The sequence below is a fragment of the Myotis davidii genome, unplaced genomic scaffold (genome assembly GCF_000327345.1).
Source record: "Myotis davidii unplaced genomic scaffold, ASM32734v1 scaffold30, whole genome shotgun sequence".
In the NCBI taxonomy this organism is placed as follows: domain Eukaryota; kingdom Metazoa; phylum Chordata; class Mammalia; order Chiroptera; family Vespertilionidae; genus Myotis; species Myotis davidii.
The window spans coordinates 382386-395221 of NW_006282874.1; the positions used below are offsets into that span (position 1 = coordinate 382386).

The 12836-nt window shown below is 53.0% G+C and overlaps 1 protein-coding gene across 5 annotated transcripts in view; it reads left to right on the plus strand.

The window, feature by feature from the left end:
* Positions 1-2320, plus strand: part of TRAPPC9 (trafficking protein particle complex 9) — a 169490-nt gene extending 167170 nt beyond the window's left edge. For 4 of the 5 annotated variants that reach the window (XM_015561498.1, XM_006753258.2, XM_006753260.2 and 1 more), the window contains 2 exons: positions 954-1174; positions 1683-2320. In XM_015561498.1, the coding sequence (XP_015416984.1) occupies positions 954-1174; positions 1683-1850 (389 nt within the window). In that variant the 3' untranslated portion in view covers positions 1851-2320. Of the gene's footprint in view, positions 1-953; positions 1175-1438; positions 1622-1682 lie in introns of those variants that run through there. The other variant, XM_006753259.2, reaches the window with a different exon arrangement.
* Positions 2321-12836: the final 10516 nt, after the last annotated feature.

Genomic DNA, 12836 nt, shown 5'->3' on the forward strand with positions numbered 1-12836 from the left:
GCACAGGGTGGAGTCGGCACCCGGGCGCGTGGTGCTGCGAGGCGCAGGCCCTGGAGCCTCCCTGGAGGCCGGCACCCTAGGAGCGGCCGCTCTTAGTCGTTCTTACTTTTGTCCCAGTGATTCCATTCCTGAGTCTGAATTCAGACAAAGCTCATGGTGCAAATGTGGACACAGCGAGACGTGGTGGGTGGGCACATCATGCGTGTTTCCTGCCTGGGATCTTCTGCGGCCTCCGAGAACATTCTCCCAAGGACGCCGACATGGGGGACATGCTCGGTCCTCACGGCCACAGAGTGCAGAACTCAGAACTGCAGCCAGCCCCACGGCCGCGTTAATCAACGCGGATGCCCAGACACAGGAGTAGTCGCCAGGGTGCTAAGGGCGCGGGGCCAGGGCCTGGGATTATTACAAAAGTGTTTTTACTTCCGTAAACTTCCCAAAGTGTTTACAGTGTGCTGTGAAAGCTCATGATTTTAAAGAAACAAAACGGGAAGGCTTGATCGCAGAAGGCTTCCTGAAACATGGGTTTGGAGGGGAGCGTGGTGGGGGGTTTGTTGACTTGCAGATACACCCCCCACCCCCAGTCACTGTCAATAGGAGTGTGTGTCGCAAAGGCCCAGCCAGGTGCCACTTGTCATCTTGGGGGACTGTGGCCAGAGCTCAGCCCTTCCGGGCGGGAGTATCTTGGAGCCCCTCCTGGAGCCCCAAACAACCTTGGGGACCCTCCTAGAGCTCTGGCCCCATGCCTGTCCCTGCCAGCCTGCACGTCAGCAGAGCAGGGACTGGACCGTGCACCCAGCTGGCACAGAGGGGTGGCAGACGTGGAGGATGATGGGGGAGGGGATGAATGAATGAGGGAAGGAGTGAATGAATGAATGAACAAGAAGACGGACGAGAAGGGGAGGCCACCTGGGCTGTGTCCCTGACAGTCTCATGTCCTGTGTCTTTGGCAGACGTGCTGGTGGACGGACAGCCGTGTGACTGCGAGGCGGCGGCCTGCCAGGTGGGCGATCCCATGCGCCTGGAGGTGCGGCTGACGAACCGGAGCCCGCGCAGCGTGGGGCCCTTCGCCCTCACCGTGGTCCCCTTCCAGGACCACCAGAACGGCGTGCACAACTACGACCTGCACAGCGCCGTCTCCTTCGTGGGCTCCAGCACCTTCTACCTGGATGCGGTGCGTGGTCGGGGAGCCCCATGCAGCCCCAGGGTCATGTCCCACTGCCCCCCAGTCCTCTGGGCTGGCTCTGGTCTGCCTGGCTCACTCAGGCCTTAGGCAGCTCGCTTCTCTGCATCCGGAGCCCTAGGAGTGAGACCAGGGAAGTTCAGGAGTCAAGGTGAGTGGGGCGGGGGGCGGAGAGGGGGGGCCAGGGCAGCTGAGGTCCCCCGTTCACTATTGCCCTGCCCCATGCAGTCACCTCCCTGTCCATGGTCACTGCAGGGGCCCAGGGGACTGATGGAGTCACACAGCCCACCTGGCCCCACCTCCCAGCCTCACAGGGCACAGCCCTCAAGCTCCACCCACGTGACACTGTGCCTTCAGCCCCACCCCTATCCCCACCTGAAGTGCCTCCCAGAAACGAAGCCGAGGCTGGGACAGGTGCAGTGACTATCCGGACAGGTTCGGGGTCCCCTGTGGCTCTGGGTCCCGCTGCTCTGGGCTGACACCTCCCTCCTGCCTGTAGGTGCAGCCTGCGGGCCAGTCGGCCTGCCTCGGGGCCCTCCTCTTCCTCTACACGGGCGACTTCTTCCTGCACGTCCGGGTGCACGAGGACAGCACAAGCAAGGAGCTGCCGCCCTCCTGGTTCTGCCTGCCCAGCGTGCACGTGCGCGCCCTGGAGGGCCAGGCCTGAGCCCGGGTCCGGCCTGTGCTGTGGGGGTGCCCGGTCTGGCCCCCCAGCCTTTGTTGTAGCTCCTGTCCCTCCTCCAGCTCAGCTCCAGCCCCAGCCCCCTTAATCCCTTTTTCCTGCAGCACCTTTTCTGGGCTGTGCCAAGTGTGGAGACACAGCAGCCTCACCCCTCCCCGCACTGCCCACCACGGACCCTTTGCTGGAGCCTGGCGCTAAGGCCGATGCTGCCCAACCCCAGGGGGCGAGGCTCACCTACCCAGCTGGGACCCTGCACCTTGGGATCACAGCCCAGCCAGGGTGGGCCTGCAGAGACGCCCAGGCCTCAGAATCCCCCAGGGCTGGCCCTTCTCCCTGAGCCCCCGAGGCATCCCCTGTGCCAGATGCTGGGTAGTGTCCGGGCGGGGCCCCAGGGACCATGGCCTGTGTGTATCTGTGTGTCTGTGACAAGTTCTCCAATAAAGGGCCTGCCTGGCTCCCTGCTGGTCCGCCTGCCTCCGTCGGTGGGCAGGGGCCGCCCCAACTCAGGTGAGGGTTCCAGTGCACGGGGCTCCGATCAGAGACCCCCACGACACACGGCTGGTGGCCAGGAGGGCTGGGCCTGGCTCTGTCTGTCTCGGAGACCCCACAGCCCCTCCCACACGTGTGCTGCTTTGGCCTGGCTCAGAACACGAGGTCCAGCCCCCACCCCGGTCCCTGGCCCCCACCCCGGTCCCAGCCCCCAAGGTGGCGCTGGCCATGTCCGCCTCTTGCTCTCTCTTCACCCTGTGACATTGTCCACAGTCCCTCTGGGGCTCTGGGGCCATGCCCAGGTCTCCCAGGCCAGGCTGGCTGGTTGGCAGGCTGTTTGCTGCCAAGAGGTGCTCGCAGGGAGGCAGGGGTGCAGCCCGGCCAGGTGGGGGCTGTGCGCCCAGAGAAGGCCCTTATTCTGCTTGTGGAGCTGCCAGGGGGCTGTGGCGCCTGTCCCCCCCTTCCGCCTCCACCGTCCCAGGCCTCGCCCCTCATGGAGCTGCGCCCTCGCAGTCCGCCCTCCCCTTGGCTCAGGGCAGGAGGGAGGCCGGGCCTTGGCTACACCTGGCCCAGCAGCGGCCCAGGAAGGGGCTCAGTTAGAGGTTGCACAGCAAAGCCCGCACAGGACGAGCGCAAGCAGCCCGTCTGGGGAGTGGGGTTCCCCTGGGGCAGCGAGGGAGCCCTGAGGGGCCCTGCCACAGGAACCCTGGCCCCGAAATCCTCAGGGGAACCTGGAGGGAGAGAGTCCCCCAGCCAGGGGCGGCTGAGCTAGCCTGCGTGTCCCCGGAGTGCGTTCCTCGGTCCCGGCCCCCAGTGCCCCCACCCTTGCTAGGAGGATGACCCAACCCCTGCCTTGGGGTGTCCCCAACAGTGACATCCCAGGGAATCCTGGGGCAGGGAGCAGGGAGTGGGCTTTGGCCGAGGCAGGCGGATGTGAGAGGAAGAAATTGACATTTGTCCCTGCCCGGTTCCTGACCTGGAGCCCCCCCCCCCCCCATCCCTTGGAATTAACAGGCAATGGGAGTGTCTTTGTCCTGAAGGTGACTCTGGGTGGGCCCCTAGTGGCGTCAGGATGGGACTGGTCGTGGAAGGACCAGCGTGCTTAGGAGCTGGGAGCCTCCACCCCGCCCTGTCCTCCTTGGATTGGGTTCGGGACCCATCCTGCCCACCTGGGCTGCGGGGAGCTTCCTGGTGAACGCACTCATGGTCATGTGGGCGACGCAGAAGCACCTGCCCCTGGACCCCTCCGGACCTCACTGTGCTCGCTCCGTCCGCCGCTCACCTGCGTCCTTTGTCACGTCCCTTGTGGTCACCTGGGAATGTAAGTAGGTGTTTGTCTGAGTTCTGGGCTCTACCATAGCCAACTGTCAGGCCTGGGGGGCCAGGGACCCCAGCACACTGCTGGCTGTTAGAAGTGGGGGGGCCTGCACCTGCGCTGGCATCTGAGCTGGGGCCAGCCAGTGGGACCAAGCCCTGACCTGTGGGTGGGGTCTGTGCCCACTCTGGCAGGCGGTGTGAGAACTGACTGAGCTGCAGACACCAGCTGCTATGGGACAGGGAGGGCGTGGTGTGCCGTGTGCAGGGGCCCGGCCGCCCAAGGATCCCGAGATCTTTTCAGCTGCCGTGGCTCCAGGCTCCACGGGAGAGCAGCCCTGAGGTGGCGGGTGGGGACCAGAGAGGACTCTCCAGCAGAGGTGGCCACAGCCCTTTGCTCAGGACACGAGAACTCTCCACGGCCCTGTGACCGTGTGTCCACAGCTCCCCGGACAGGGTCGAGTCTGAGCCGTCCCATCCTGGACCCGCAGTACACACAGAGGTCGGATGGAGGCACGCCAGGCAGGAGGCCTCGGGCTGGGTGGAGTCCAGCTCAGGCCCCTGGTGCCAGGGTCCAATGAGGGAGTCCAGGCAAAGGGCCGCTGCCCTGCCTGTACACAGTCGGCGCTCAATAATGGCAGTCAGCCCCTCCAGCCAGGGCCTGGGAAGGCATCTATGTGTCCCCCGGTGCCCCTGGCTCCCGCCGACCCCACGGCAGCCCTGACTTCTCGCAGCGCCGGCCCGACTCCGTGCATCTCCGTGTGTCAGGTGCCGGATTATTCCTAATATTCCTCCTCCAGGCAGCCGGCATCCAGGTGCCAGCCCGGGGCCCGGCCCCCCTGAGGCCGAGGAAGCACAGCCCGAAATAGACGGCATCCTTTCCCCTCAGCAGTGGGCGGCCTAGCTTCGCCCTCCTGACACTTGTTCCCTTCGGCCTGCAGTGGCCCGCAGTCACCTGGCCGTCACACTGTTGCCCAAAATTCACCCGGCAGAGCGGGGATCCAGAAGGTGCCTGAGGCGCAGAAGCCCAGCCCCGCCCCTGCCGGCTCTGGGACCTCACGCATCACTGACAGGAAGTCGCATTGCTGTCATCTGCGTGATGGCGGTAAGAGCACCACCTCGTGGGCATGTGCGCTAGTGGTTGGCCTGCATCCCCTCGACGTGCCCACATGTGATAGCAGGTCCTCACTAGCTAACGCTGGGCCCCTCCTGCCCTCCCGCGCCTCCTTGTCCTCCTGGCCATGCACCTGACCACTGTCCCCCGGGAAGCTGGCCACGCGCCCTCACTGTTCCCTTAGACTCTGCGCAGGCTCAGTTACCAGGTAGCGAGGGGCAGTGTCAGGCGCTTTCTGCACAGCGGCTCCGGGGAGAGGGGCTACCCATCGAGGGAGTGAGCCCCGTGACGTCACGAGCTATTTGCATTCAGGCCGAGGCTGGACCTGTGGATGGTTTAGAAAGACACGGCGTCAGGTGATGCCTCTGAGCCGCCAGCCTAGGAACTCTGTCCTCCTGGTGGCTCGCGCCAGCCTGGGCCCCGGGCGCAGAGAGGAGGCGGGGAGCCTGTGGTCGCCTGGCCCCTGGGCCTCGGAACCATGGCCGAAGGGGTTAAGGCAAATAGTAAAGATCCAAAGGTGTTTCCGTGATGGACTGGGGCACAGACTAAGCCTCCTCCTGAAACCGACTGAGTGATGGCACTTCTATTAGACACGTGGTGACGCCCCGTGGGCGGCAGGGGCGTAAGAAGCAGAAGCACCTGCCTGACCTGTGTGGGCAAAGCCCCGAGAGGGAGGGGCGCCGGCTCGCCACCCTCACAGAACTGGGAAGGGGAGGGGCGGACCACACCCACCCAGGTGGGCAAGCTCAGGGGAGGCTGCACCCCATTAATTTGGGAACCCAAAGGATTCTACCCTGAGTCAGGGGTGAACTGGAAATGCCCCCTCCCCTACTCAGAGAGTGGAAATAGAACTGTCCGGTCTCCACGCTTTGAATCCACCCAAATTGGCCTTCCCGTGACCTCCAGTCCCAGGCCACACTCCCCCAGCGCCGCCCCCAGCCCCGCATCCTTCATTAACTTGAAAATGGCCCCAGTCACCCAGCGCCCCCATCGCCACGCAGCAGACGGCTCGCAGAAGTAAACACATCCTTTCTGGAAGAAGCCACTTCTGTCCCAAATCTCCAAGGCAAATGAATAATTCAGTTCTAAAAGAAAGAAAATCATCAAACACACAAGGAAACAGTGCATCATGTGTGAGGGCAGAACAAAGGCAGCAAACCGGGCTTGAAGGAGAACCACGCACCAGCTTCCTCAGACAGACTGTGAAATTGGTGCCTTACTATGTCACAAAAATGACAAAGAAGATGAAAATGGGTGAAGATTGAGAGCATCACAAAAATAATCAAGTGGAAGTCCCGTAACTGTGACAGAACTAAAATTAAATACTTAATGAGTGCGTTGAAGGCAGATTAAACCCAGCTCGAGGGAGACAAGTGAATGGAAGATAGAGCTGGCGACGTTATAAAAAATGCAGCTCAGAGAGGACCGACAATATGAAAGAGACTAAAAAACCCACAGCCAGCAGGGTGAGGACGCTCACATCATCAGAGTTCCTGGAAGAGAGGACAGGATGGAGCAGAGGCAGGATGGGAAGGGGCATGACTGAGACCCTCAGAACTGACAGGACAAACCCCACACTTCCGGAAGCCCCACCAACCCCACGGAGCATAGCATTGAAAATACACAATAGACTCATCATAATATGATTCCAAACACCAGACGTGAAGGGGTGATTGCTGAGGAGCTAGAAGACAAGGCAAAGCCCCCTAAAGAGGTGGCACCTTGATAGCTGACTTGCCGTCCGCCACAGCGGAGTCCAGATGTCAGTGGAGTGACATCTGAGTGACACCAACACGTTCTAATGGGTGAAACAGCAACATTCTTACAGAAACAAAACCCAGGGCTCTCCGCCGCCAGAGCCTCACTACACGGAATTCTAGGGAATGAACTCCAGGCAGAAGGAATCACTATCTGACCGTTGGAAATGCAGGAAAGAAGGACAATAGCAATGTGGGAAAATCTGAACCAGCATTGACTGTCAGTCATCACCATCAGCATGAATTACCGAGTGGAAACACCACAGACCTAACATGTACAGCAAAGTAACACACGTTCGTGAGGGGAAGACGGAGTCAAGGCTTTAATTTTAATTTCAAAGGCTCGGGAGGAGGATAAAGATATCCATTAACTTAGATGCAAGCTTTTGTGCTTTAGTTACAGAACTTTAGTTTCTGGGGTAACCATTAAGAAAGTAAGAAAGTGCATGCACAACTTCTAAACTGGATGCTCCAAAAAGTTAAATAAGGAAAAAAATTATTCAGTCCAAATGAAGACAAAAAAAAAAAGAAAGAAAAATGGACCAAATGAATAGATGGAAGTGGCAGAACAAACAAAACCGTGCTGTAATGGTAGTGGTACTGTTATCTTATGTTGTAGTTGAGAAGCGTGAAGCCCAGTGGATAAGGAGCCAGAAGTGGTTATGAAACGACATCAGATACCACAGACAAGGATGGGAGGATATTAGAAGAGGAAATTATGAAGAACTTTACACCAATAAACTTCGAAACGGAAATGAAATATAATTTTCTAGAAAACACAATAAACATTAAAGTTTTCACTAACAATAAACAGAAAAACTGAGTAATCTTAAAGCCATTGAAGAAATCAACTCAGTAGTTAAAAATCTTTTTGTCAAGGAAATTCTAGGCCCAAATTGCTTTTACCAGTGAATTCTAATTCAAGAAACAAACAAACTAAAGTCCAAGTGTGCCCAGAATATTTCTGAATATTGTCGAAATAAAGTATGTCAGTACTTACAATAAATTAAAAGACTATCCCAGATAAAAGACTAGACAACAACTGCAAAAATCAGGTTTATGCTATTTACAGGAGACACTAAGACAAGGATGTGGGAGGAGGTTGAAACAGAATGGCAGGAGAAGATGTTCCAGGAGAATCCTAATGAAAAGAACGTCTAAAGCAAAACGTTAATGACTTCGAGAAATAATTACATCATGATGATAAAACCAGTGACCTCGCCAGGAAGCTATACTAACTCCAAATACACATGCAACCAGTAATAGGGTCTCAAACACATAAAGTAAAACCTGATAGAATTATAAGGAGGGACAGACAAACCTGATAGAATTATAAGGAGGGACAGACAAACCTGATAGAATTATAAGGAGGGACAGACAAACCTGATAGAATTATAAGGAGGGACAGACAAACCTGATAGAATTATAAGGAGGGACAGACAAACCTCTCTCAGTAACTGAAAGATCAAGGAGACAGAAAGTACTAAAGATTGAAAGTTTCAACCAACACATTTAATCTGAGGGATTTATATAGAATACTTCACTCAACGGCTGTAGAAAGACATTTTTATCAAGCACACATGTTGAGATTTGCTGTGGCCCAGCATGTAGTTGAAGGACTGTTATCACAGACATACATTCTCTGAACCTGATATGCTTGAGTTAGAAATCAGCCACAAAAAGATAATTATAGAAGTCCCATGGATTTGGAAACTAGGAAACACGTTTAGATCACTAAGGGTTGAAAGAAGAAATCGCCGTGGAAAATAGGAAATATTGACATTGAACAATAGCGAAGTATATATCAAAACTGTATGATGCTGATAAATCAGTATTTAGAGGGATATTTTATAAACTTAAATGCTTATATTACCAAGAGGAACGTGTGAAAGTTAGCCATCCCCAGGTGCTGAAAAGATGACAGGAGAGATCATCGAGAAGAGAAGAATATGATAGAGATAAGATCGTAAATTAATAAAATAAGAAAAACCCACAGTAGCAAAAAGCTAAAGGTTGTTTTTTGAAAAGGCTAATAAAATCGAGAAGCCTCTGACTGGATTAATAAAATAGAAAAGACACAAATAGCCACATGTCAAACAAAGAGGGGACATCAGATACCACAGACAAGGATGGGAGGATATTAGAAGAGGAAATTATGAAGAACTTTACACCAATAAACTTCGAAACGGAAATGAAATATAATTTTCTAGAAAACACAATAAACATTAAAGTTTTCACTAACAATAAACAGAAAAACTGAGTAATCTTAAAGCCATTGAAGAAATCAACTCAGTAGTTAAAAATCTTTTTGTCAAGGAAATTCTAGGCCCAAATTGCTTTTGCCAGTGAATTCTAATTCAAGAAACAAACAAACTAAAGTCCAAGTGTGCCCAGAATATTTCTGAATGTGGGAAAAGGGGAAAATATTTAGTTATTTTTCATAAGGCTAGTTTGGCCTTGATACCAAACTTTGCAAAGACAGCCTAGGAAAGGAGATTTCAGGCTAAATCATGCACTCATGTAGGGCAAAAATCTGAATCTGAATGTTAGCAAACAGACTCAGTTGTATGTGAAAAAGGTAGCATATCGTGGTCGAGCTGTACAAAGAGAATGCAAGGTTGGTTTCACATTGGACAGGATGTTAATAATCTACCACATTGTCAAGTTAAAGAAGAAAAATCATATGAACATTCTTGTAGATGTGGGAAAGTCTTGGTAAAATTCGATATCACCCTTCAACCCCCCCCCCCAAACAAACAAACTCCTAGAGAGCTAGGTCTAGAGAGTTTTTTTTTTAACCTGATAAAGGGATATCTATAAAAAATATACATATGTCAAACCTTCTCTATGTTGAAATGTTGTAAGCACTCTAAGGTCAGGAACGGAACAAGGATGCTTGTTGTTTCCACATGTGTGCGTGGCCCAGGCCAGCACGGAAACGCAAAGACAAGAACCCACAGAAGGCACACGGGCTGGAAAGGAAGAAGCAGAGCCGCCGTTATTGACATCGTGTGCCGTCTACTACATAAAGGACCGCAGGTTTATTAGAATCAGTCCGTGCTTAGCAAAGTTGTCAGATACGAAAATCTATACAGAAAAGCCATCGCATTTTTATAGCACAAATGGCTAGAAAATGAAATGGGCTCCCTCTTAGAGAGCTAAAAAAAAGGTAGACTCTGTGGTCGGCTGAATAAGGACATCCCGAAGATGGCCATGTCCCAATTCTCAGAGCCTGTGGGTGTCGGACGACGAAGAGTAAGTATAGGCACAGGTAAGATTAAAGTTGCCAATCACCTGACTTTAAAACAGCGAGATCGCCCAGGGGGCCTCAGGATAGTCACAGGCGCCCTGGGAAGAGAACCAGAGGGGGCAGCGTGGGGATTTAGCCTGATGCTGCTGGGGGTCGAACGACCCTTTCACAGGGGTTGCCTAAGACCATCGGAAAACATACATAATTACATATTGTTTTTGTGACTCATCACTATGCTTTAATTATGTTCAATTTGTAGCAATGAAAATACATCCTGCATATCAGATAGTTACATTACTATTCATCACAGTAGCAAAATTGCAGTTATGAAGTAGCAACGCAAATAATTTTATGGTTGAGGGTCACCACAACATGAGAAACTGTATTAAAGGGCCGCGGCATTAGGAAGGTTGAGAACCACTGCTTTAGAAGCTGGAAAAGGCCAGGAAAGGGATTCCTGCTACGAACTCCATGAAGAACAAAGCCCTCCTGAATCCTTCACTTTTGCCCGGAGAGACTCATTTTTAACGCCTGGCTTCCGGAACAGTAAGGTACGACATTTGTGTTGTGTAGGCCGCTAAGTGGTTACAGTGGCACTAGGAGATGGATACACCACCCAAGAGCACATTTTCAATGTGCAAGACCCTCATGGGCCAAGAGGTAACAGTGTCTTGGAGGACGTTAAAGAGGATCTAAGTGGATGGTTAGGAGACTGTCTCAAAGATGTAAATTTTCGCCATATTGATCTATGGACTCAGTGCTGCAGTAATAAAAAGCTTAATTTCTTTGGGTGAAGCTTGGCAAGCTGATTATGTGGAAATGCAAAGACCCAACAATAACCAACATGCTCTTGAAGAACAGGTGGAAATGTAGTGCAATGGTAAACACACGGAATAGGGACCAATGGAAAACCCAGAAGTGACCCATGCGCAGATGGACACGGGATGTGTGAACTACTGCGGCCATGTGCAGGGAAGAGGCTGGGCTCTTCCTTAGATAGTGCTGGGAAAATCAGCGGGTGGATGTGGGCAAGCGAGACCTCGGACCCTTTACTCACCGTGCACGAAAATCTATTCTCAGTTGAGACCTAAATGTGAAAGGCAAATTATACAACATTCGGAAGACATGATAAGTAGCTTTATGGCCTTGGTTAGAAACAGATTTCCTAAATGAGACACAAAACCACATCATAAAATGATAAATTCTATTATATTAAAATTAAGAACTTGTGTTCCTCAGAAGATTTCATAAAGGAGGTGGAAAGACAGGTCACAAACGGGGAGAAATACGAGGAGGGTCTACCACTTTAATGAGCTTATTCAAACTGGAAATGATGTAAGTCACTTTTGCTCACAGCCCATAGAGAAGAGCAAACTACAGGGCCCTGCCTGGCCGTGAATGGGGCCTGGCCGCTGTAGAGAGGAGGGGGGAATGGGATGCAGTGAGCACCAGGAGTCTATACCAGGCCTAGCGAAGTTGAGCTGGTCATACCCTATGACCCAGTGACCCCACTACCATTCCATATCTTAACAAATACTTAGTGGTTTGCCCAACACGAGCCACATCCCAGAACATTTATGGCAGAATTGTTCATAGTAGGAGAAAAGGACGTAATTCCAGTGCCCTATTAAGAATGGAATGCGTCACTCCGTTGTGGCCGATTTGTGTAGCAGAACAGAATATGGTGATGATTACGGAACAACACAGGTGCTCGTCAAAAGCATAGCGTTGATGGACTAAAGCAGGCAACCAAAGAATACCTGTGGCTTGATTTCAATGACACGGAGTCCCCAAAGCAAGCCCATGTATTTATTAAGGCTCCATACACAAGTTGCTTAAAAAAATCCTGTAGAAACAAAAAGTGAGCAATGGACACAAAATTTAGTGCCGATTCCCTGTGGGTGAAGGGGAAGGATGGGACTTGAAAGGGGCAAACGGAGCTTGGGGATTAGGTGATGTTCCATTTATTCCGCTGGGCAGTGGAAACTTAATTCCATGCCTCGCTCCAAAAATTGAGATGTTTGAGTCAGCCCCAGGTGATGCGAATTGTCAAAGACATGGCTTTTGGTAAAAAAAGATCCTTTGGCACCGATTCAGCGAACCAATAAAGAATTCTTCCCTGCATCCACCTTTAGAATTTAGTTTGCCATTTCAAACCTGCTGATTAATCACACTGTGTCCCTGGCAGCTGCCCAGGCCAGCTCCTCTGGAGACGGGGAAGTCAAGTGGGAGCCCTGGGCAGGAGGCCTTCAGCACCACGGACAGCGCCTCGAGGCCGGCTCTGCAGAGACAGGCTGCTCAAGGCATCTCAGAGTCAGAGAAGGCCAAAGTCATGGTCCAGCCACCTAGTGAGCTGGTGGCAGGACAGGGGCTAGAACCGAGGCCTCCCGACACCTAACCCAGCGTTCATTCCGTGGCCCTGGCTTTGGGTACATGGATGACTGGAACTCCTCTGTGAGCCAGCAAGTCACGGAGGGTGGGGTGGGAGGGGGACTTCCACGTGTGGCTTCCACGTGTGCCATTTAAAGCTTGGGCTCTGCGGCCGGTCTCGGCAGGGTTCAGATCTGGACTCTGCCCTCGCCATCTGAGTGCTCTCGGAAGTCGCCGCACCTCTCCAGGCCTCTGCCAATCACACCAACTCCCCGCAGATGGCCAAGATTCTGTGCTGTGCGATGGACCACACGCTCAGCACCAGGTCCTGGGCACCGGGGCGCAACTAAAAACAGGCGAATGCTTTCAGCTGCTCCCTCGGTGGGTTTCAGATCAGAAAGGAATTGGTTTTATGGACTCGTTGATAAGGTGTTGGAACAATATGACCTCTCGGAGCCTGTTCTGGAATAAACCCCACACGGTTCCCATGTGAAATCATGGCATTGGCGACCAGACAGATATTAAGGCTCCTTGAATGTCTTTGCTCTGTCCAGTCCTGTTCTTTTGAGCCCCCTGATCATTGCCTAACGTGTCCCGACTCTGTCTCCCCAAGAGACGCTCAGAGAAGAGGGGTGACAATATGCCTACAAAGTGTCCCCAGGGCCAAGGATCCTCGC